Source organism: Mytilus edulis, chromosome 10 (assembly GCF_963676685.1).
Source record: "Mytilus edulis chromosome 10, xbMytEdul2.2, whole genome shotgun sequence".
Lineage (NCBI taxonomy): Eukaryota > Metazoa > Mollusca > Bivalvia > Mytilida > Mytilidae > Mytilus > Mytilus edulis.
This window is the reverse complement of record NC_092353.1, coordinates 49,001,499-49,026,614: the sequence shown is the minus strand read 5'-3', so window position 1 is coordinate 49,026,614 and position 25,116 is coordinate 49,001,499. Positions and strand designations below refer to the sequence as shown.

Here is a 25,116-nt window from a genome sequence, read left to right as displayed (position 1 = left end):
TTTTTATTAATTAATTTATTTCTTTGATGAAATTCAAGCAGAAATGTTTCAAATGATCAGTAAAAGTGTTTACCATGGTTCAGTACACTTGCTATCAATGATATATGTACAAAGATTCCTCACAGAAATAAAAGGTTTTCGTTTTATCAATAGCAATGCATGCTTGCTCTGGTGTTGGTATGATATTAGAAAAACGTATTTCATATACAATGTATATTGTTTCATGTAAACAAAATGATTAAATGAAAATCTATGAAATTTAACAAGAATTGTATACGTACATGAATTACCATACCCTTTGATATGTCCTTGCTAATAGACATGTTTTTTTTTTTTAAATTAAATTAAATGAGGATCTATGATTATTAACTGATTCTCATGATGAAAATATCCATGCTGGGCTAAGGTACAAGTTTTTTTTTTTTTTTTTTTTTTTTCAATTCGCAATTTCCCTTATTATGGGAGAACATTATGAAGAGTTATAAGTTAATGCTTATTCTATAACAATAACATTTTTTTTTAAATGTGCGATTCACACAAAAGAAGAAAACGAAATAAATCACGATCGTAAATTGAAGTCGTCAATATTGATGCTAGATATAGAAAGATGTGGATGAGTGCCAATGAGACAACTCTCCATCCAAGTCATAATTTATAAAAGTAAACTAATATAGGTCAAGGGACGGTCTGAAACACGGAGTCTATGCATAGAACAATGAAACATTCTCACCTAACAATCCATAAAGGTTCTATTTTATAAACGAATGTACAAATGTATTTGTGATAAATGTTGTATTACGCAAGCTTTCATTCGACCCTTACAAAAAAAAAACCACATCCAGAAGGAAACGTAGCCAATTAACTTTTTTTGTCAGTATATAAGCATGTAGTTGTTCTGTTTTGCAGGTATTTCTATTGATATTTTCTTCAACGTCAAATGACTAACCTCGGACGTAGTAGGTTGGGTCATTACAACCAATTAAAAATGGCGAATGAATAATATCTTACCATGAAAGTACCATGAAAGAACACATGAGTTTTTTAATATACGCAGGTAGGTTAATACTATATTTTCAAAATAATGAGAAAATGATACTCAATTTCAACTTTTGATAAACAGACCTTTTTTACTCTTTAATAGTTTAATTTGCTATATTTTGTGGTTTTGCTAGTATGTTGACAATATGAGCTTTCGTTTTCAAACATAACATTCTCAAATCATCATGTGGTTATCATGTGACACTCAAAAAAGTTATCTTTAACCGTGAAAAAGAAAACTCAAAATGGATAGCGTGAAGACAGTGATGTTGTTCTAAGTAGTGTCATCTGTGGATACCTTATGTACCGAAGTAATATAAAACTGCTGCTCGCTTCTTTAAAATAAAAGATTAAGTAAATAAACTTAGATGTTCGACTGAACTGGAATTTGATGCGACTGTCATACAAGTGAGAGGTTTGGCTAGCTATAAAACTTTCAGTTCAATCCACTATTTTCTACATAAGAAAATGCCCGTACCAAGTCAGGAGTATGACAGTTGTTATCAATTCTGTTAGTGTGTTTGAGCTTTTAATTTTGCCATTTGATTCTAGACTTTCCGTTTTGAATTTGAGTTCAGTACTTTCTCTCAAATGATTTATGACTTTTAAACATCTATATACTACTGTTGCCTTTATTAATAATTTGCCTGATCTACAGTTGAAGTCTAAGATTATCTTTCTGTAAAAGGGTTTTCAATATTCACAAATTTATGATATTTACAAAATAATAGGTCTAATATAATAATCAAATAGTATTACATGATTGATGTTTATTAATTTTGGAATTACGAGTACCATGTGATGGGGTGTAAGTGCCTTGCTATACAATTCTCTTTGAACAAAAAAACAAAAAAAGAATCAGATGCACTTGAGGTGATTCTCAACATTAACAATGTTGAGCAAAATCGTTAAGAATGTCGTTAAACTAAAAATTATGTTTGATATACTTGCCTGTCTTGTTACATAGACGAACGTTTACGAACGTTAATTGTCAAAAGACAATATTAAAAATATTAGTACTTAATCAATCAAGATTACTCCGACGTCGTTTAGCTGCGGTAGACATAAATGACAATATTATCAGCACATAATAACAATGGACTGGTCGAGAGTTAACAACGACTGGATCATACAAAATTAACAAGGATATCATTTATTAAAATTATAAATAAGTTTAAGTCAGATTGTCTCTCTGTTCTATTCCTTTTTTGATTCATTATATAGATAAAATGATAAAATATAAAAAATCTACAACAGGTTATTGATAGCTTAATTAACGACTACTTTGTTGATAAGCATGGTGTTAATGGTGGAATCTATTCGGTAAAGTTATAATTTTTCGGTACTTTGATTTTTTAAATAATGTCTTTTAATATAAATCGTGGTATTATTATAATTACTATTTTGTATGATCAAAATAATATTAACGATTCAGGAGAAACTGTGAATTTACAACGCGATTTTAAACAGGATGTTCATCTAAATAAATAATTTAATGTAAAAGATTTATTTGTTTTTTTGTATTATAATATAAAATTTTAATTTCCTCAAGATTCTGAAAAAAATGAACTTCAATTTACCGCACGATAAAAAAGGACATTCATTAACAGGTGCACCGATTACGTTACGTGACTTAACAATGACGATTTCCACCATGCGCCTGTAAATGTCACAGCGGGTGACAAATATGAACAGCAAGTATAAATAATACTTTCCTTATGAATCTTAATCATGGTAATTAGATAAAGTTTGAACAGTCCAAACATTGCATAAAAAAACAGTTTTGAAACTTACAAGCAAACTTAAATTATTACACATTAAACAAAAACACACTTACAAACTTTGTTGTTATTGGTCTATTCTAAGAAACTGTCAGTTTCGACGCGGACAAAAGATTACAAAATTAGAAAGATTATACCCGTGATCACCAGGGATACATAGAAAAATTAAAAGAATTTAATATCTTTAGTTGAACGTTAACATGGTCAGGATTGTATACTCCAAATACCGGACAAAGCGTTTCGTTTGATTTAACATCTTCAAAAACATAAACTTTCAAATCATCATGCATAACAGTAAACTCATTTCTACGGGTATTAATGAAAATTTTTAATTGGCCGTGTAACTGTTCACCTGCATAAGTTGTAAACAGTATTTGACTTGTTTTGCTACTTCCGTTATGCCTTGCATTTATGTATACAAATCGTCTAGCACGAGAAAACCATACTCCTCTATAAAACATGTAGAATGACCATCCACTTGCTGAAGCACCAGCATCGCTATATTTATCAACATTTGAACGTTCAGCAATGCCAACTTCCAATATATCTTTTGTACTAAAAGAGGCAAGTTTAGAGCGTATGGAATATGTATAGTTTACTTCATAATAAATCAAAGCATCTTCACCTAAACATGTGTCAGAAATCGTCCCCCTGTAAGTCGATAATCGTGCTGATACACTCTTTGAGGTTTCAACTGTTTTAAAATTACTTAAGGTCGTTTCATCATCTGACATGAAGTAGGAATAGTACAATTCTGTTCGACTGAAGCGCAGTCTTAAATAATCACCATTACCTGAAATTGAATCAATGTTTAATATATTACTGCATTTAATTAAGTCTTTCCACTTTTCTGTGGAAAGACTTATTGTATTTGTTCTGATTATTATTATTATTATTTTTTTTTTTCCGCCAACTTTTGTTCTTGCGATAAATGTTTGTTTCGCAATATGTCGCTTAGATATTTCTCATATTGTATCGTATAGTTTATGCGCTTTTAAATTTCACCCTGCTAAGACGAACAATTTTCTCTGTAAGAGTTATCTCCCTATTCACTGTTTATCATGTGTGTGCATCTCCTTCGTAACAAAAAAAGATAGCGACAAAATTCTTTTTACAAATTGTTCGTTACATCCTCAGAAAATTTTGGCAAATTTGGATCGAAGCGATTCGATGAAATTTTATAGGAGTTATCTATCTTTACGGAATAAATTTGTCGGTATGTTTTTTTAACTCATAAACCGTTAACCGTATAACCTTGGAATGTTTTTATTTGAGTCCCCTGATTCCTAACTTAGAAAATTAGGTCAAGGTCAAAGGTCAAGGTCATATTTTAGATTTTCATATGTCTTTGATTTCCCTATAATTCTTGAATGGTTATAGATACAGAAAATTTAAGCAGTGAAAAATGTTAAGTACTTCAAGGGGCAACTTTTTTACATTATGACTATATTGATTTTACCATCATGTAAGGGACATAACTCCCATCGATGGTTTTTAAAAAGCCATATTTAGGCAAAACTCTTAAACAAAGGTCCTTGACCCATAGGGTCTTTTGCAATGACCTTGTAGAGCAATGACCTTGACGAAGGTCACAAGGTCAAAGGTCAAGGTCATCAAATTATGTGGTTTTGGCACTATTTAAACAGTTTTATGTGTGTTTGAATTTCAACCAACCAACCAACCAACCAACCAACCAATCAACCAACCAACAAACCAACCAACCAACCAATCAATCAATTAATCAATCAATCAATCAATGTTTCCGTTTCATGTGTTTGATACGGGATTCAAGGTCTCTTTTTTTTCGCTTGTTTTAATTAAGCCTATCAAACGTGTTTAACCAACATATTTAACAAATATGTTTAACTAACGTGTTTAACCAACGTGTTTAACCAACCAACCAACCAACCAATCAATCAATCAATGCATGTTTCCGTTTCATGTGTTAAATACGGGATCCAAGATGTTTTTTTTTCGCTCGTTTAAATTGAGCCTATCTAACGTGTTTAACCAGCCAACGTGTTTAACCAACGTGTTTAACCAACATGTTTAACCAACCAACCAACCAACCAACCAACCACCCAACCAATCAATCAATCAATCAATCAATGCATGTTTCCGTTTCATGTGTTAAATACGGGATCCAAGATGTTTTTTTTCGCTCGTTTAAATTGAGCCTATCTAACGTGTTAACCAGCCAACGTGTTTAACCAACGTGTTTAACCAACTTACCAACCAACCAACCAACCAACCAACCAACCAACCAATCAATCAATCAATGCATGTTTGCGTTTCATGTGTTAAATACGGGATCCAAGATGGTTTTTTTCGCTTGTTTAAATTGAGCCTATCTAACGTGTTTAACCAGCCAACGTGTTTAACCAACGTGTTTAACCAACATGTTTAACCAACCAACCACCCAACCAATCAATCAATCAATCAATCAATGCATGTTTCCGTTTCATGTGTTAAATACGGGATCCAAGATGTTGTTTTTTTTTCGCTTGTTTAAATTGAGCCTATCCAACGTGTTTAACCAGCCAACGTGTTTAACCAATATGTTTAACCAACGTGTTTAACCAACATGTTTAACCAACATGTTTAACCAACGTGTTTAACCAACCAACCAATCAATCAATCAATCAATACATGTTGCCGTTTCATGTGTTAAATACGGGATCCAATTTTGAGCCTATCCAATGTGTTTAACCAACGTGTTTAACCAACGTGTTTAACCAACTAACCAACCAATCAATCAATCAATGCATGTTTCCGTTTCATGTGTTAAATACGGGATCCGAGATGGTTTTTTTTCGTTTGTTAAAATTAAGCCTATCAAACGTGTTTAACCAGCCAACGTGTTTAAACTACGTGTTTAACCGACATGTTTAACCAACGTGTTTAACCAACCAACCAACCAACCAACCAACCAACCAATAAATAAATCAATGCATGTTTCCGTTTCATGTGTTAAATACGGGATCCAAGATGGTTTTTTTTCGCTTGTTTAAATTGAGCCTATCAAACGTGTTTAACCAGCCAACGTGTTTAACCAACGTGTTAAACCAACATGTTTAACCAACGTGTTTAACCAACCAACCAACCAACCAACCAATCAATCACTTAATGTATGTTTCCGTGTCATGCGTTTAATACGGGATGCAAGGTCTCTTGAGGTCTTTTCCCCCTTGTTCTAAGTGACCCTATCAAACGTGTTTAATCAACCAACCAACAAACCAACCAACCAACCAATCAATCAACCAACTAATCAATCAATCAATATGTATGACTGTTTATTTATGACAGTTTATTGAAGGAACAAACTCTCAATTATTCAAGAAATTTTTTATTTTATTATTGTTCTTACGTCTCTTCTGAAAAAAAAATCCACATATTCTCTGAAACTACAAGTCCAATCGACCTGAAAATTTGCAGTCAGCAGGGCATACATGTACTGAAGGTTCATAAAAAAACTTTTTGCAGATATCTCTCAAGACTTTTCCTAGAAAAAAGAAATGGCAATGCAGTAAAAATCGCTTGCTAGGTCCGTCAATCTCAGTAAAAACCTACAATAAAATGTCCGCTCCGAGATTGAAATACTAATCTGTGTTACAAACAGGTGCTGAAAAATGGACATTATCAAAAAATAATCATTAAATGTGTTTTAAAGTTACACCGGATCGATTAAATCCAAAACATGCACTGCTGGTGAACTGTGGTCAATTTCCTACAATGACAAAAGAAATTACATTGTGTACATTCCATCTCTAGACTTGTTGTCTGTTCAAGGTCCCGACCTAAAAAGAAATTAAAAGACTAAGTTTTTCTTAATATAAACCCGCGTCACGTGATGTCTCCTCAATCTTGCGCGCGCGCTGTATCTAAAATAAAAGAAAAACTTTCCAAACTAAACATGACACTTCTCCGGTAACATAATAATATAGACCCCATACCAAAGCAAACAAACAAACAAATAAACAAATACCCCCCCCCCTTTTTTTCCAAATCAATCAATAAAAAAAAATCAATTATCCATTCATCAGAGGGGAAAGACTGCCTAACAATTGTTTTCAAAACAATTGCTTTATATTTATTTTTGTATTGCTTTAATAATTAATTATACATCTTTATTGTCATATAAAACAAAGAAAAAAAATAACATTATGTTGTACTGTCCAAGGTTAGGGGAGGTTGGGATCTTTGTAACATGTTTAACCCCGTTATTATCTGTATGTTTGTTACTGTTCCTAGTTAGAAGCCTGTAATTCAGTGGATGTCGTTTGTTGCTGTGTAACATATTGTGTTTCGTTAATTTTTTTGTACATGACTTAGGCCTTTAGTTTTCTAGAAATGTTCTACATTTATCATTTTGGGGTCTTTTTAAGCTGATTATGCAGTATGGGCTATGGTCATTGTTTCATTTTGTTTTTATAAAGTTTCAATTTACCCTTTTTATCATAACTATTTAATCTTTTCTCAAGAATATTTTTATACTTTTGCAAGGGTTTTCAAAGAGTTTATTTCATTATAGTCACTACAATTGTTTATTTAATCTTAAAGGTCTGGGTTGGATGAAATATTTTTGTCATATGTATACCAATAGTTAGTATAATGCAAGTCCAGCAGTTTTTTCAAGGTGTTAAACAACCATTGATTTCCCCCTTATTAGTAAAACGTGCACTTTTCGAAAATTTTTGCAGAAATCATCTTTGTTTCAAATAAAGAAATATTTGGCATGAGTTACGTTTTTCCGTTCAAGTACTATAGACGGGTCTTTCTAATGGACTCCCTTAGTATTGCACTTTTCCGCACGAGGTGATCGATATCCGGTCGCCATTAAGGTCGTGAAAAATTGTAAACATTATAGAAAGCACGCTATCTGAACACACATGATTTTATTGTTGATACAACTAAAATAAATAATCTGAATCAACCAGGCTTGGATAAAATAACAACATGGGCCGACGATATGAGGGTATGGCCAAATTTTATGTAGGATGATGTTTACAACTTTTTAATTTCGTCAAAAGCTGTCGATGGTCAAGAAATGAAAAATTTCAAAAGCCTGCAAAGTTATAATTACATTCAAAGTGGAAATGTCGGAGCTATTATATTGTGTACACACCATGTTTATACTGACAATACGTTTTTAATGAGGGCACAAATTCGTTCTTCTCAAACAGTATCGAGAATGAACAGTGTATATGTACATTCTATACAAGATGGCACAGTGAAAAATGGATGGTGTTCGAGTATGGCTGCCGATGTCATGCGTTTAGTCATGTTGGGGCTCTTCTTTGGAAGTGGGAACATGCTGTGAGAAATAGTCTTACTTGGATTGCCTGCACTGATGAAAGTGCTCAAATGAATAAAGGGACCACAAGGAATGTTGAACCAAAGGCACTCTCCAATATAACATTTAAGAAGCACAAGGTTGGCGAATCTGTCATGGACAATAATGAAGATTATGTGCCAAGTGTTCGTGACACTCCTCTATTTTCCTCAGATGCAGAATTTAAGGCAGCTATAAAGAATTAACCTATATCTAAACTGTTCGAAATAAAAGGAACAACTTTTTACAAAAGTTTTAATTGTACACCTATGTCTAACGTGATAATCTAAGAGGAGCACGGTGAACATACTTCTATTAGTTCATGTAGGAAATGTTATACTTTTTTCAATAAATATATTGAACTTCATGACACAAAAAGGAAAAACTTGGAACATGGAACAAAAGGTCAAAGTAGCAGTGTTTTATGGAAAGATGCAAGGAAATTGTGCATAACTGCAAGCAGTGCAACTAAAGTGCCAAGTAAAGTCACGACTGATGCAACATCATTTATTAGGGAACATTTGCATCCCAAATTTACAGGGAACAAATATACGAGACATGGTACGCAGCAAGAACCTGTGGCTAAAGAGCACCTAAGGTCACTGGAAAATACTATTATAGATACCGGCATGTATGTCTCAACTGAAGAACAGTTGCTTTCTAGTAGTCCAGATGGAATTTTAAATGGTGACACATTATTTGAGGTTAAATGTCCAGTTCCAACAAAATGGAATATACTTGAAGAACTGATAAATGGTGGGAAATATGATGTAATTAAATTCCTGATGGACATTATCAAATTAAAGTCAAAGGAAGTAGGGGTTATTACATGTAGATTCAATTGACTATTTACTGTACTGGCCTTCGAAAAGGCAAACTGTACCTGTGGAGGTGTCAGAATGACTTTATTTTAATAAATGTTGATTATGACCAGGAATATGTTCGTAAACAAGTCCAAAGATTAAAAGACTTTTATGTGAGAAAAATGATTCCAAGAATTGTTGATGAAGTAGACAGTGATCGTCTCACTTTCAGTGGACTGTTCTGTAATTTTATGAGATAGATTTTTCAATAACAATAATTTTATGGTCTAAAGCTTTTATTTGTTCATTTTATCTTAAAAATCAGATTGACCCTGTAAGCATTTGTACTTGTAAATCAATGTATGGTCAAGGAGGTTAAGGATTTAAACCCCTAACAGGCCAGACATCTCTGCTAAGCACATATACAGTATACATGTGTGTATTTTTTACAGAATATACAATGTACATCTGGGTTAAGAAGTAAAGACTAGTTGACTCAGAGTTTAAACATTGTTTACAATGTCCTTGTAATAATAATAAAATAAGGAGATGTAGTATGATTGACAATTGAGACAAATATTCTCTGTAAACAATGAGAAAGACCCATAATACATGTACATTGTAAATGAAAGGCCCAAACATGAACAAATTTATGAAACAATTATATTCAGTTGAGAAAACTAACAGCCTTATTTATCACAAAATAATCTACAAAAACCAAATATGACAGACATGAACCAATGACAACCACTGATTTACTTAGCTCAACTGGTTAATAGTACAAGGAATGTATCATATTCTCATCGCAATATTCATGTAATATCTACCACTGAACGTTAAACACTATCACTAAATCTAGGTCATTGTTTAGAATGTTTAGTAAAAGTGCATGATAAACCACACACTTAATAAACATGATAAATAGCATTTTGAATTAAATGTTTGGTTATATATAATTACATGTAGTAAACACTGGGTCTGAAAAACAATTCTGAAATTTGATAATTAACTCATATTAATGAGATAACACATTGGTATGCAATGTTGATGTTTGGACAAGAAGACTTCATAGACATTTGTGTAATTTACTAGGGATAATGACAGTTGGAAAGGCAAACAGTGTTGACTTGACAAGATGTTTACCTTCACATGTTAACGTAATTGCTTGTTATGTAATAATCATGTATTATCCCAGGAGTTCACTTTAGGAGACCGGTAATTCCTACTTTGATTAGTCCAGATGCTTATATTTCGATACAATTGAATTTAATAATAAAAAGTAATGAACAGATTTATTATTACCAATAAATATATATAATTTAGTATACAACTATCTTTCACATTGTTCATAACAACCATTATGATGGAAATAAATTAATCAAAATAAAACTATCTGAAGGTTGAATAAAAATGTAATAAAAAAATGGAGGACAAAAAATACAATTTAAAAGTGTAATTACATTCAATCCGTATCTACACTGACATCCCGTAATAAATCTGATCTCAAATTTACCAATGCGGAACAAACAATAAGAATGTCATCAAAATTCTTTAAAGACGAAACTGGTACAGTTCCACTTTACACTTTAAATACTTTCAGTGTACGAATAGCACACTCTACATGTATTCGTACATGTGCATACGTCTAGTAGTTGTGACATCTTCATTTGAAAGCTGGGGTTTGCATTTTGTAAATGCAGGAATATTTAATTTTACACGACGAGGAAAAAGAAAATCTTTAATTGTAAATCCACGATCTGCCATTACTTCGTCTCCCGGCAATAAATAGTTTGAAAATCCACTCTTTTCAACGATAAACTTGTCACTAGCTCTGCCGCAAAAAGCTTTGGAAATAAACATGATTTGATCATGTGGAGATAGTCTACATTAATATTGTGCGGTATTGTGCGACTTGCAATTACTGAAAGTTTCACACCTAGTTTTCAAGTTCGTAGGTCGTTGTATAAATGTTTCGGCACAGTCTATTATTACAGTGGTGCGAGGGTAATTTTCTCGGAAAGATTCGGGACAACATGCTCGAATTGTTTCTCTCGGCAACCATGCAACTAAATCCTTAAGTTTTTCTGCAAGGACTGGCATCCAAGCATTAAACATTTTACTAGCTAAACTTTTAGAAATTCCAAATCTACGAGCTAAGTCATCAAACACCAAGTTTAGCTTAAGTTTCATCAACACAAGTAGTAACTGGTCGGCGATTTCAAGTTGAAATTTAAATGTATTTACTTCTGACATAACCTCTGCTAATGTAAAGAACACTTCTTTACTTACATCAGTATACAACAAAGAGTCACTGTCCGTTACTATACTTATTTCTGCGGACATAGCGCTACTTTCAATTTTAACTTGAACCCCCTTTTCTTCAGCCAACGCCGTATTCGTTTGAATAAAGGTATTTTGTGTGTCCGACCAGGGTTTTGAATACATGTGATCCTGTGAAATCATATAACCAGAATCAACATATTGTGCTCCAATTGATGCCGTAGTGGATTAACCACATTAAAATCACAAAAAGATTCTGGAAGCAGTTGAGAACTAGACGGTCCCCCTTCAGTCGGACTAATGTTAATACACGTCTCGGTACTACTGCTTTCTTCCAGTAAACGTTTTCTTTTTCTACTCTCTGGTTCTTGCCTCGACAGTTTACGTCTACCGGGGGTTGTCTGGCATTCATACCAAGATTTAATTTCGGGAAACGATTTTGTTCCGTCGGAGCTCCGTCTAGAAAGTGATTCGAGCATACGAATACTTGCTTTGGAAGTGTTTTTCTATTTAAAGCTTTAATCCACTGAAATCGTTTTGTCTCATTAGCGGGCATAACATGTAGTTTAAATGGAACCAAACAAGAACAGTCTTCGTGATTTTGTCCGTGTAATTCACAAAATGATACGTTCCAATCATTTAATTTACGACGATTATTAGAACATCCATTAACAGCACAAGAATTTCCACCCCCTTTCCTATATTTTTCGTTACTTGTCATGGTCATATAAACATGAAATATGTGGAACAAAAACGTTATAAATGAACGATAATTATATAGACTATATAGGTTATTGATTGCATGTGCGTTATCATTCACGAGTGCTATGACCGACGCACCACGTGAACTCTTAATGTCAGCGCACATGTTTTTGAGATAAGACTTGGATAAACCCGTCTATAGAAAACAATTCAGATAACATTTCATTAAACCCTCTTTTTTAACCATTGTTCAAGCTTTAGTAACCATGTCACCTCAAGTTTCCAAAATATTCTCTAGAAACGCCAAACATAAAAATGCATATATGGTGCTTTGAAATACAAACGATATATGTTTATGACCAACAAATGTTTTACTGCAATGATTGTAGGATTAGTTACCTATAACTGTCAATTTCAAGGGAAATTTGTTTCACCTTTTACGTAGCAACCGGATGTGACGTAATATATTTTGGTGGTACATGTATCACACCTCAAAATAAATGTTTCTTTAAGTCAAATATCTATATTTCCAGAATGCTCGGTTTTTTTTATAATGCCTTGCAAAATTAACAAAACTTATTGCGAACGTTTTCGAATGAAGTTTTATCAAAGGTTTAATATTTTGATCTGGTCTTATCTTAGCTCTATATCGTGTAAAACAGCTTTCTATAGAGGATATCACAGAGCTATATGTTAAAACTGATTGACCGGACTACTACATTTTCTGTAGGGACATTACACTATAAAGCTACTTAATCTTTGAAAGAAAACATAACTATGTTTTAGTTAGGTCTTCTAAACTTGGTAGAATATTACTATTGCTATTTATAAGAGTTTCTACGAATTATAGAATTAATGTTTGAAGAAAGTCTTACCACGGCCCTGGACCTTTAATTTATTTGGGGATGTTTTTTCTCGATTAAATTTCCATAAGAGTACGTAAATTCTATTGCAATTTATATTTTTTTCAGTAATGTTATCTTTATCGGTATGGGTATATATAACTTACTTACTGAATTCCTATAGAATTTGACTTTTCATTAAGAAAAATAGTAAATATTGTAGAGTAGGGGTCTCGATATCAGAAACAGGTTAAAACATTTACTATTTTATCATCAGTACAAGGACATCATTTGTAAATATCTATCAACATGCAGACATCTTATAATTATATATGAACGTTCAGGTATTTCACATCCAATCTTTTTTGAAAATATTCAATAAAAAGCTGAAAAAGTCGTCATTCACGTCAAAAGCTAACCAACAAGTAAAATAACTTTTCAGAAGCGATACAGAGCTGGCATGTCAGTTAACTGCTGGTAGTCTTATGTTATTTATGTATTACTGTCATTTTATTTATTTTCTTTTGTTACATCTTCTGACTTCTTGAACTGAATTTTAATGTGCGTATTGTTATGCGTTTACGTGGCTAGAGGTATAGGGGGGGGGTTGAGATCTCATAAACATGTTTAACCCCGCCGCAATTTTGCACCTGTCTCAAGTCAGGAGCCTCTGGCCTTTGTCAGTCTTGCATGATTTTTAATTTAAGTTTCTTGTGTATAATTCGGAGTTAAGTATGACGTCCATTATCACTGTACTAGTATACATATTTTTTAAGGGGCCAGCTGAAGGACGTCTACGGGTGCGGGAGTTTCTCGCTACATTGAAGACCCATTGGTGGCTTTCGGCTGTTGTTTGCTCTATGGTCAGGTTGTGATCGCTTTGACACATTCCCCATTTCCTTTCTCAATTGTATACTAGTAAAGTATATACCATTGCCAGGTCATTACAAATAGGATATCTAAATGATTGTTGGTATTTTGGCAAAAAGTGAACACATTTATTCTAAAACCAGTTGTTGGCATGCAACGGGTTATGTTCTTCTTATATACTTAATGATAGTACTAAATCCCTTACAGAAGGGATTATGTTTAATTTTCATATGATAAAGACATAATCTGTCAATTAGATAGATTGATGACTAAAGATGGCATGTCAGTAACTGCTGATAGTCCTTTGTTAATTTATGTATTATTGTCAATTATCTTAGTTGCTTTGGGTACCTATTCTGACATCGGACTCGGACTTCTTTTAAACTGAGTTTTACTGAGCGTATTGGTGTGTTTTGTTTATTCTACATTGACTAGATATATAGCGAAGGGTTGAGATCTTACAAAACATGTCTGGCCTTTATAGTCTCATATGTTTTTGAATTTTAGTTTATTTATATGTTTTGGAGTTAAGTGTGACGCCCATTTCTACTGACCTATATAGCTAGTACACATGTTTTGTTAGGGAAAAGCTGAGGCCCGCCTCCGGGTGCGGAATTTTCTCGCTGTGAAGACCCGTCGGTGTCCTTCTGTGGTTTTGTGCTCTTTGGTTTGGTTGTTGTCGGTTTGACAATTTCCCCATTCCCGTTCTAAATTTTATTTACAGTGACTTGACTGATAGTGTTGCTATCCACCAATTGCAATTCATTCAAAATTTTGACCAAATTGCAATTTGTTTTATTAAACCAAATTGTTCAACTGGTCAGAAATTTGAACAAATTGTTCAGTCAAAATGTGAAAGTGCAAGGTGATAAAATAAATCATACTTACAATCCTATAAGACTTTAACTCCACTGTGTTGATGTTATTTTTAAATTAGTTTATCAATCTGTATAGTTATATATAGCTATTACCATACTAAAGGTGAACTGTTTTATTTGTAATTGCTATAAAAATGTCCAAACTAAGCTTTTATATAGTTTTTCTTTCGAAAGAAAAACTATATAAAAGCTTAGTTGGGACATTTTTATAGCAATTCAAAATAAAATAGTTGACCTTTAGTATGGTAATGGCGAAAAGGATTTTATATTTATAAGAATCATATATCATTTAAAATAATACATCATATATTCAGTAAACTATGTGTGAAATAACAATATGCTATTGATAAGTTTCCTTGGGGAAATAACCTAAAATACTATTCTTTTGAATTGCAAAATATGGTAATAGCTATATATAACTATACAGATTGATAAACTAATTTAAAAATAACATCAACACAGTGGAGTTGAAGTCTTATAGGATTGTAAGTATGATTTATTTTATCACCTTGCACTTTCACATTTTGACTGAACAATTTGTTCAAATTTCTGACCAGTTGAACAATTTGGTTTAATAAAACAAATTGCAATTTGGTCAAAATTTTGAATGAATTGCAATTGGTGGATAGCAACACTATCAGTCAAGTCACTGTAATATTATTTTAAGGCAGTTGTACCGCAAAAACTTGATGACAAGTAATTATACTTGTTATTTTTGATCACTTTGCTTGAGTAGTTTTGCAGTTATGAGTAATGGCTGAAAACGTAAGAAAAGTACACAAATATGATTTGCAAATCAGTTTAAAAAATAGGTTATGAACAGCCTATTTTTGTATAATATACCAAAATTGCAGTTAGGGACCTCCCTAAAACACAAAATCCGGGGAATATAAGTGATGTAATTTCATTGCAAAGTCTGTGAAGATCAAAAGACCAGGTAACTCTTGTTGTTTTTAACATCTGATGTTGTCCCCCCAAAAATTTAGTTGGTTTAAAGGAGGTACTAGCTGTCAAATTCGTATTCTCCGATTTGACTCATATTCTCATATTAAATCCTTAACCATGTAATACATTTATTCAAATTACGAAAGTCTGAAACACACAATTTACATGCCATGGACTCGATAATGTGTAGCTTCGTTATGTGTGTATTTTAATCTTGAGACCGACTTCGAGTTGACATCTGGACACTGCCGATGATCACATAAGCGATATAAACATTAATATAGATATAAATAGAATGCAAAACTCGTGCAATTGGATTTTTCTATGTCTGATCAATTCCACAGATAAAGTATGTGTTAATCATCGTTTTTACCTGTATACGTATGATTTTTGTGGATCGAATCAGTCAGTCAAACCCTTTGTTTCACTTTCGATTTAATGTTGACATTCCTTTCCTTTAAATAACCGAACATGCACGGTGATATGAATGCGTTATCCATCTTTAGCTAAAGGGTAAAATTGAAGTTAACACGAATACGGATTCAATGCATATATATGAGGTCGGATTATTCACTTTCAAGTAAATAATTCATCATCCTTGTTTATTGGCTTAATTTGACAAAATTGAACCATGGCTTCTAAAAGCGAATTATTATTTCATTATATCACTTTTATTAATGATTGAACAAACAAAAAATCATACTTTAGAATTTGTATATATCTCGTAGTTATTGCCTCTTGAATGCTACATTACTTTTTTTTTAACATTTAAAAAATCTTGCTTTAAAATTAAAATGTAAACGTAAATAATCACCCTTTGTTTTCCGATAAGAGTTTTTTTAGTCCTAAAATTTATTAGAGTCTCATAGTTATTTGCGAGATTCAAATAGACTGAACAAAATAGGCGGAGACTAACACAAAAGGACATGATTACTCAATAGTGTCACAGAAATAAAAATTCAAATTTAAACACGTGCGTAATGTTGATATTTATGGAAACTAAACAAAAACTTAATATGCTCTGCCTAGGCAATAAACTCTCAAACTTGTGACATGAATCTTTAATGCGATGTACCTTCTGACATAGATAAACATCGTTGCTTTATGGCCAAATGCAAAAATACGTTTCCACAGCTGATATTGAATAAAAAATATAGTGATCTTAGTCTAATTTAAAAAAAGAAAGCGGCGTCACCTAGTGTTTAAATCCAAGATAAAAGTAAGATGTTTTCAGTTGCTTCGTTAAAAAGAAACAGAGAAATAGTCAGAAATAAATGCATATGTCGGCTATAATGGCAAAAATAAAAAGAAAGTTGGAGGAAACTTTTTTTTAGAATAATTTTCTTTGCAAAATTAAGCAAGGGTGTTCTTTATTCAAACTATATCTTAACGTCCACAGTGACGGATCAAGTGAAGGGTTCAGGGGGTTGCAACCCCCTCTTTTTATGACGGCCAATGCATTCAATGGCGACATATGGTTTGAACCCCTTCTTTCTCCTGCGTAAGGAATTCCCTCTTTAAAAAATTGCTAACCGCCCCTGTTCTAACACCAAGGAGTACCCTTACAAACGTTACGGCAGTATATGTGTTTCGCATTTTATTCACTCAGAAGTGTTAACAATTCTGTTTTTTTTTCAACGAATTTTTTATTATGAAAATGCATTATCTGAAAATTCTACCATTGTCGCATATGAAAATGATTACCATTTATATCAAATGACACATTTGGTTATTTGTACATATCGAAGACAAAAGATTACCGGGAAAACAGTCTTGAAAGGTCTATAATGAGTAAATGTGTGTGACCTACCTCATCGCTGTCATTTAATTTATGATTGTCTCATTATAAATTTCCGGTTTAGTTTAATTTCTCTTCTGACAATGGCTGTTATTAAACTATCGTGAAGGAATGCCAACATGTGATCTTTTCCGTCAAAGTTTGAAGAAAAAAAAAACAATCGTTTTCGTTATCTAAATTGATTTATATTTGTATTTCTTTACATTAAATGTATTGTGAACCCTGTAAGGGGTCTGATGGAAATGATAACCAATGAAGTTTTTATACTGAATGCTCTTTGACTTGATACTTTATTTGGCCTTTTTACCTTTAGTCACTGGTGAGTCTTTAATGACGGAACGCACGTCTGAGGCAATTACAAAATTTCAATCTTGGTAATTCTGATGAGTGTATTTATAAATTAAAGAAAAAGAATAAAAAAGTTCCTTAGCAATTCAATCGAGTATTAACGAATATACATTTACGAAGTAAGTGTGGTTATGTCACCACTATTTTAAAACCCAATCTTAAGCAAGACACCATGTTTCTTAACTTAAATTTTTGAAACACTAAATTGTAAATGAGAAAGATCTATACAACGTGAGATGGAGTAAATACACTATGTATAAACAAAATGATCGCGACAGTTTGAAATGGTGCGATTAAATTATTTTTACTACCAACGATCATTAATACTCCGCTACATATCATAGCACCTAGATCTACATGATATAGTATATCCGCTGTATCTTCGATATCCATCTATGTTGAAGGATATGCTACGTACAAAACGGACGAAATATTTCAACAATTATCATAGGATGGTAAAGGAACTCTGCATACGCTTATCTTTTATATCAGTCATACAAACATACCAGGGCAGAATGCCGAAGAACAAGCCGGACTGTCTGTTGTTTCATTGTATCTACAAATCATTGCCTTATCTAGTTCTTGTTGGAGTCTGCCTTCTGTATCGTTGATACATGCGCTACTGCATTCTGTAAAAATTTAAATGCACAATTTAATATTACTGTATGTGAAATAAAAACTGAATTTATAATTTTGATACGTCGGACGCGCTTGTCCTATCAACGCACCTATCTTGTTCCTTTTTGGGGTTCATGTGACTCCTTTAGTTTCTGTTTGTCACTGTCTTGTGTATCTTACTTATTGATTTTTGGATTATATACATCGATAACCAATTGCCGTCTTGGTATGCCTTAAACCCACAAAGCTAAATATCTAAAGTTTAGGAATACGTAAAGTCTTTGCAACGTTAAATAGTTATTAGGATATTTTACAAATAATGTCAGTACATAAACCTTAACTTTTGAAAAAATGATGATACATTTCGCGACCTGCACTTGCCTTGATGTATTTATTCTCACCTATGTTTTATTTTCTTGAATACCTCATCAAAGATTATGTTTGAAGGTATGTTAATGGTCGTTTTTAAATAAAAGATTTACTAACTCACTTACTTACAGTTACTTTATCGACTAGTGCTATGAAATGAAATGAATCGTTTTGCTTGGCGCTTTTAAACTAGTGTAAACCCGCCATATTTTATATGTGCCTGTCCTTAGTGCGGAGCCTGCAATTCCATGGTTTTCGTTTGATGATGTATATCATATTTTCATTGCTAAAGATGTACATTCCGTAGACACGCTGAAATTTAACTTTGGAAAACAAGGGTTGCGTAAATTTGGAGAAGCGTTTAAACGGTAAATTACAAAATACCTACATGTAAATAGAATATCTGAATTCATCTAGTGTTAACTTTGCCACAGTAATTTTGAACTTGAAATTCCTAGCTATGTTTAACAATCTTTTAAAATAGTCAAATACAAGAATTATGTATCAATTACTGTTCAACAATTTTAAATGTTGCTTGTATTTTCATGGTGATTTTGCGAACCTGATGTTTAATCCTTAAAGTTTTGGTTATGTTCGAATTCGATGATGCATGTATAGCAGTAACCGTTTTAACACTCAGTTTCAAAAACGTTTTGAATTTCCTTGATTGTAATCGTTTTCATTCCAACTTTTGTTTGTTTTATGATCAGCAGAATAGTCAGCATGCCTGTGTTGACACAAACTATGATTGATAAGTTAATTTTTTTTTTATAAAATGTTGATCTTTTGGAAGCACAAGGTTTTCTACCCGGATAAAACAAATAATGTTATATACTTACGCATGCCACTCTTATCAGAGAGATTATTTTTTGTTGCAAAGAAAGTGGCAATGGCTGTAACTAACGCTGTCATCGGAATACAAAGTAGTATAAGAAACATTGGCCTGATTAGAGCTAATTTCTTTTGAAGAATTGAATTGTCCGATTGTTTAGACAGCTCACTATGCATTGAGTTCATAATGACGGAATCATTACTTGGGGCGCCTTTCTCTTGCTTTGAAGATAGTTCATCATAAATGGATTTGTCAACAGGAGCAAGAAATTCTTCGTATTCTAAAATATTTTCCGGTTCTGTTTTTCCTGCATCGAAGATATTATTAACATACGTGTTCTGTTGCGCTCTTGACATTCTTGCAATGGCCGTTATTCGTGTTACTAAAAAATGAAAATAAGGTTGATTGCACAATAACAATAGTTTTGGAAACAGGTTATGACCTAACTCTAAAAGAAGTAAAAACAAAACAAAACATTCTGGAACACGGAAATGAAAATGGAAAAGTTTAATCATCAATGCTTATTTATAAATCTCTTATGAATATTTTAATTAGCATGTAACTGTTCAGACGATATTGAACATGACTAAAGCGGTGTTTGAATCTCATCATCCAGAACATTGTTGAATAAGTTATAAGTCTTAAGTCTACCATGGCACAACTGGTGAACAACAAGGAATAGATTTCACGAACACTCAAAAAATGTAAATTAAAATAGATGAGGTTTAATAACTGAAATCTCGATGCACTCCTTTTGTGCTTTCACTGTGAAAAACAAAAATCAATTCATCAACCAATGTTTCTATTCGTCATACGAAATATTAAATTTATCCTATTTTTTAAGGTAATCTATTGTTATACAATTATGAAATCAGTGTTATCCAGTTAATTTGCTAAAACTATAGTTCATACAAATACAAGCTTACAGTTTTCAACAAAAAAATATGTTTTAATAATATCGTCAGTTGTAGTTTTTTTTTTCTCACTAAATATATATTAATTCATTATTCTCCAATGAAGGAAAATATTTCTTGTTTTTATTCTGAAATTTTTACTAACCTTCAGTTTATGTAAAATGTGCTCGTAATCAAAATTGCAAACACCCTTTCAGACTTATAACAGTATAAATTTAACATTATTAATGTTCTGAAAGCCACCTAACATTGTTAAAATATGAATTAAATTAAAAAGTGAATATCATTTCCGAAAACATTTCCGTGTTTAATTTCCTTATTGTAAAATGAAAAAAAAATAAGTAAAGACTTTTAATTAACCGAGATTATGAATCATATGTTAGAATATAACATACGCATTTGGAAATTTGTCATTAATTAGAAAACTTGAATTAATTCAGGAAGATAAAAGGACATTATTAAGATATATGTATGTACAGAGTATCGCTCTGTATAAAGATTGTCACGTATTTATCTTTAATGCATTATTGAAGATTTCAGTCCTATCAATAGAAAGACAAAATATATGATTACAAACATACGCAAACCAATGGGTAATTGATAATAAAAAACAGAAAAGAACATATTGATCATAAAAGTTTTACCTTTTCGTCTTCAAACTAAATTTTCTGTATAAGCAATCTCGACAAATATTTCAATTCTCAAGCAGTTATATAAACAGAATTATAAATATGTGCACCGCACAATTTATGCATTATTATAATCTTTATCAATGTTATAATAACGGACCATGAATATTCATTTAAAAACACATTTGATATTATTTTTTTGTTCAAAGCCGATTAAATTACACTCCTTAAAAATCCATAGTGTTTCGGAAAGCTTTTTTTTTTTTAAAGTATTTAAAGTAAATTTATATACCTTTACAAAATCTAAGTTACAGAACAAACTTTAAATTCAAATGCAAAATTATTTGAAAAGGAAATAATACAAAGTAATGTAGAATCGTGAAATTAAAGTATCAAGGTGGTGAAACGTACCGTTATGAGTATTTTTGAAGTTATCTTTAAAAAAAAACCGAAAGTATGAAATGCAGCTAAAAAGAGAATTTGAATTCAATTGACAAAAGTTACCTTAAATTAATACACAAAACCTACCAACAAACTATGGAATATTATACTTTCCAATTTTGTCAGATTAAAATTCTCAAGAATGTACACAATGTTAAAGGGGAAACGATTTGGAATTAATGTTAACCTAACTGGATACAAAAGATAAAACAAGATACCTTCTTGAAATTTGAAAGACAAGACGAGTGTTTTATAAGGTTGCACTTGAAAGGTCATATTCATAACTAAATCGAAGAATTAAACACTGTAAATTCTGAAAATTAGTCTTAAAAATAACTAATTCAAATGGGAGACGAAAACTACTAAAAGGATATTCGGACTCAAGAGTAAACTGACCATACCATGGCAAAAACAAGAATGACGAAAAGACAAATAACAGAACACAAAATACAACATTGATAACTAAAGGCTGCGAAACGCTAAAAATCGCAGGGGCTCCGGAAGGGTAAACAGATCCTGCCCCAAGTATGATACATGGATAGATAAATAGTTTGTTCTCATAAAACTATGCATCGTGTTGCTCTTGTTAGTTCAAACATGATTGCTTTACTTGATATTTCCTTTATTAGCTAATATTCAAAAACCTCTCCTCGTTCACCCAACATTTGACTTCGTAGGATTGATAATTTTAAATATATATTCATATAAATTCATTAAATACTTCAAACAGTTATAAACAGCAGAAACGACCATTTTAAAACTTTTATTTATTGGAACCAAAAGTCAGCAAACAGAGATATCCACCAATAAGAAATAACTTCAAACAGAAATATATCTTATGCACCTTTTTTTGGACTTACATTCCACAAATAAGAGTCAGTGATGAAAGTTAAAACCCCCCTGTATAGCTTGCTGTACGGTGTGTGCCTAGGCTCCGTGTTGTAGACCGTACCTTGACATATAATGGTTTACTTTTATAAATTGTGACTTGGATGGAGAGTTGTTTCATTGGCACTCATACCACATATCCTTATATCTATTGAAGTGAAGTGCATCAATATTTTTCAATTGGTTTGCACATCAATGCATTTAAGGAAAATACATTGTTTAAACGTAAATTTAAAATGACAATCTCGTCACGATGCAGAATATTTCGTCAATTTTAACCATAAACTCCTTTAAAATTTTGAGAAAGAGTAGATTCTTTTATGTAGATTTTCTACCGATAGCTAAATATAGATAGAGCTCATCGTTTCATCAAACATGTAAAACGGACCTTTTCTTTTACAAAAATGCGAAAGTTAGATAAAAAGTCCCTGTCTAAGTCATGAAAAATGTTACTTTGTGCATAACCATACTGATTCCAACAACAAATATACCAAAGATGAAATCGACGAAATGATGACTTCTGGATTCGTATTATGAACAGCAAAGTAATTAGTTATGTAAACAGTATTTACTTCAGTACTCCTAACATCAAAACTATATTTAAATTTACTTGTTTAAGTTATTTTATTTAACACCATATTGTCCCAGGTAAGAATAGGGTTTTTTGACAATGTTTCTATATCTTTTTTAGTTTTTATTAATATAGTATTTGTATTGTGTCATAGATCAAACTTAAACCCTTGTGGTGACGTGACGTCAGCCTATTCATTTACCATGGATTCTTTTTCTAGAATCAACGATTCCTAAATCTGTCGCTGAAATGGACTCACGATATTATATTCTTCTGTTTTCTTTGTTTGACTAATTTCATTATGTTTGAATAGACTAATTTACTGATTTCTGTTCACTAACGGAAGTGATTTAAAAACTTACCTTTTATTTTTGTAATTTCTATATACCTTAACTGGGAGTCGAACCCGTCCATGAATTCTGTTTCGTGATACTGACATCAACATATCGACGAAACCTCTGGGCTACCAATCGGTTACGATTTAAATGTCTATTTTATATATATAAATGAATATATGACATACATCGGTACAACATACATACAGGGCCTTACCTTAATATTCACAAAATAGGGAAATGTTTAGTATGAATTGGTAGCCATGAGGTATCATGGTTAAGATATATAATAAAGATATAAAAAAAAATGGTTAAGATAGATGAGATTAAGGTACGAACTTGTCTGTTTAGGTTCGAACCCCTGAATTCTCTTTGTTGTCCATATTAACTAGTTTTCTAGTTTTTGTTTTATTGTGGATATTTTGTGTAATAAAAGCGAGTTTGCTCGTTTATTATCGGATTATTGTTGGCTCTTCTTTTATATGAATTAATATAATATGATTTTATCTGTTTTACTACATAAGTTTACAACTGTTAATTCGCAAATTCCTATGTTTGAAAATCGTGTTGTGTCTAGAATAAGACTTTTTGTTAAAAAATAATTGGAATACTTTTGAAATGCACTATATGTATGTTCTATGTCGGGTTGTGTTCCCTTTGACACGTACATTCTTCATTTCCATTTTCAATTCTGATAGATATAAGTTCGAATATATATTATTTTGTAAAATCATACAATATTCAGATGCCTGATAGTATGAAGATCTTTATGGGCAGGCGTGTTGTATTATAATATATTTGTATTTTTTAAGCATGTAATTGTGATATTTTATTTATTGTAATGGATCGTTTGACACGATTACATGGTTATTTAAACTGACTTACAATACCTTCTAATTACGTATAGTCTTTATTTTTTAAATAGCATTAACACAATAGTTTAAATTATAGATACAATGGATAAGCGTTAATTCATGAAAAACAAACCATTCGCCATCCGGGCTCATGGTTTCTTTTTCAAGAATAAACGCTTATCCATTGTATCTATATCACTTAATCATTCATTGTATGTTTCCGCGGTTTTTTTTTAAATGTCGTTTTGATCGGGTTGGTCCATTTCAATTGATATTTTATAACATGTCGATGTATGTTGTAATGTTACGCTACAGTATTATGTTAGAGAGAAGGTTGGTGTCTTTAATATGTTTACACCCGCTGCATTTTTTTGAACCTGTCCTACATTAGGAACCTGTTATTCAGTTGTTATCGTTTGTTGGTGTTGTTTATACATATTCTTTTTTTCAGTTTTACCAATTGGACCTCTTGTATTTAAAGCTTCCTCGTAGGTAGTAACCTCTAGCAAGAAAATCGTGATAGAAAATTAAAGAATTGGAATATCCTATGCACTTGGTGTAATATAATGCATTTGTAGGCGCTGCAGGATTCGGAAGCTGAACTTACATCTATTGTCACTCATTGTTGTTGTTATTTACCGACTCTTATTGTCAATTTCTAGATTTAAGTCAAGACTAGAGACAAACTAACCTGTATCTGTTATATCCTTCTTTTTTTTTTAATTTACTTGGATATATGAATCATGAAACTCGAAATATTTAGTTCAAATTTTGTTGCTGTACTGGTTTCAGCATTCTGACGTGACATTCAACCTGCGATACTATTTTTGATAACAGATGCAACTCATTTTAAGTTAAATAGAATTTAATCTGAATGTTTCTATTTCTTGAATGCAATAAACCTTGATGTATTCAGAAGCTTATTAAAATATAAATACATATATTCTTAGAATAACTGTTTTAACAAGTATAGTTAAAAGGAGACAGAAGATACCAAATAGACATTCGAAATTAGAAGTAAGAAACAAATTGACAACGCCATGGGTTA

General features: G+C 31.9%; 1 protein-coding gene across 1 annotated transcript; it reads right to left on the bottom strand.

Annotated features, from left to right (window-relative positions):
- On the bottom strand, positions 1 to 20,628 carry LOC139491381 (uncharacterized). Its single transcript, XM_071279032.1, has 4 exons — positions 20,496 to 20,628; positions 19,444 to 19,818; positions 18,124 to 18,246; positions 1 to 3,612 (listed from the first exon to the last, which is right to left on the bottom strand). Exons 2-4 carry the CDS (start codon positions 19,790 to 19,792, stop codon positions 2,963 to 2,965), a joined length of 1,122 nt encoding a protein of 373 aa, XP_071135133.1. The 5' UTR covers positions 19,793 to 19,818; positions 20,496 to 20,628; the 3' UTR covers positions 1 to 2,962.
- Between the last annotated feature and the right edge of the window lie 4,488 nt (positions 20,629 to 25,116).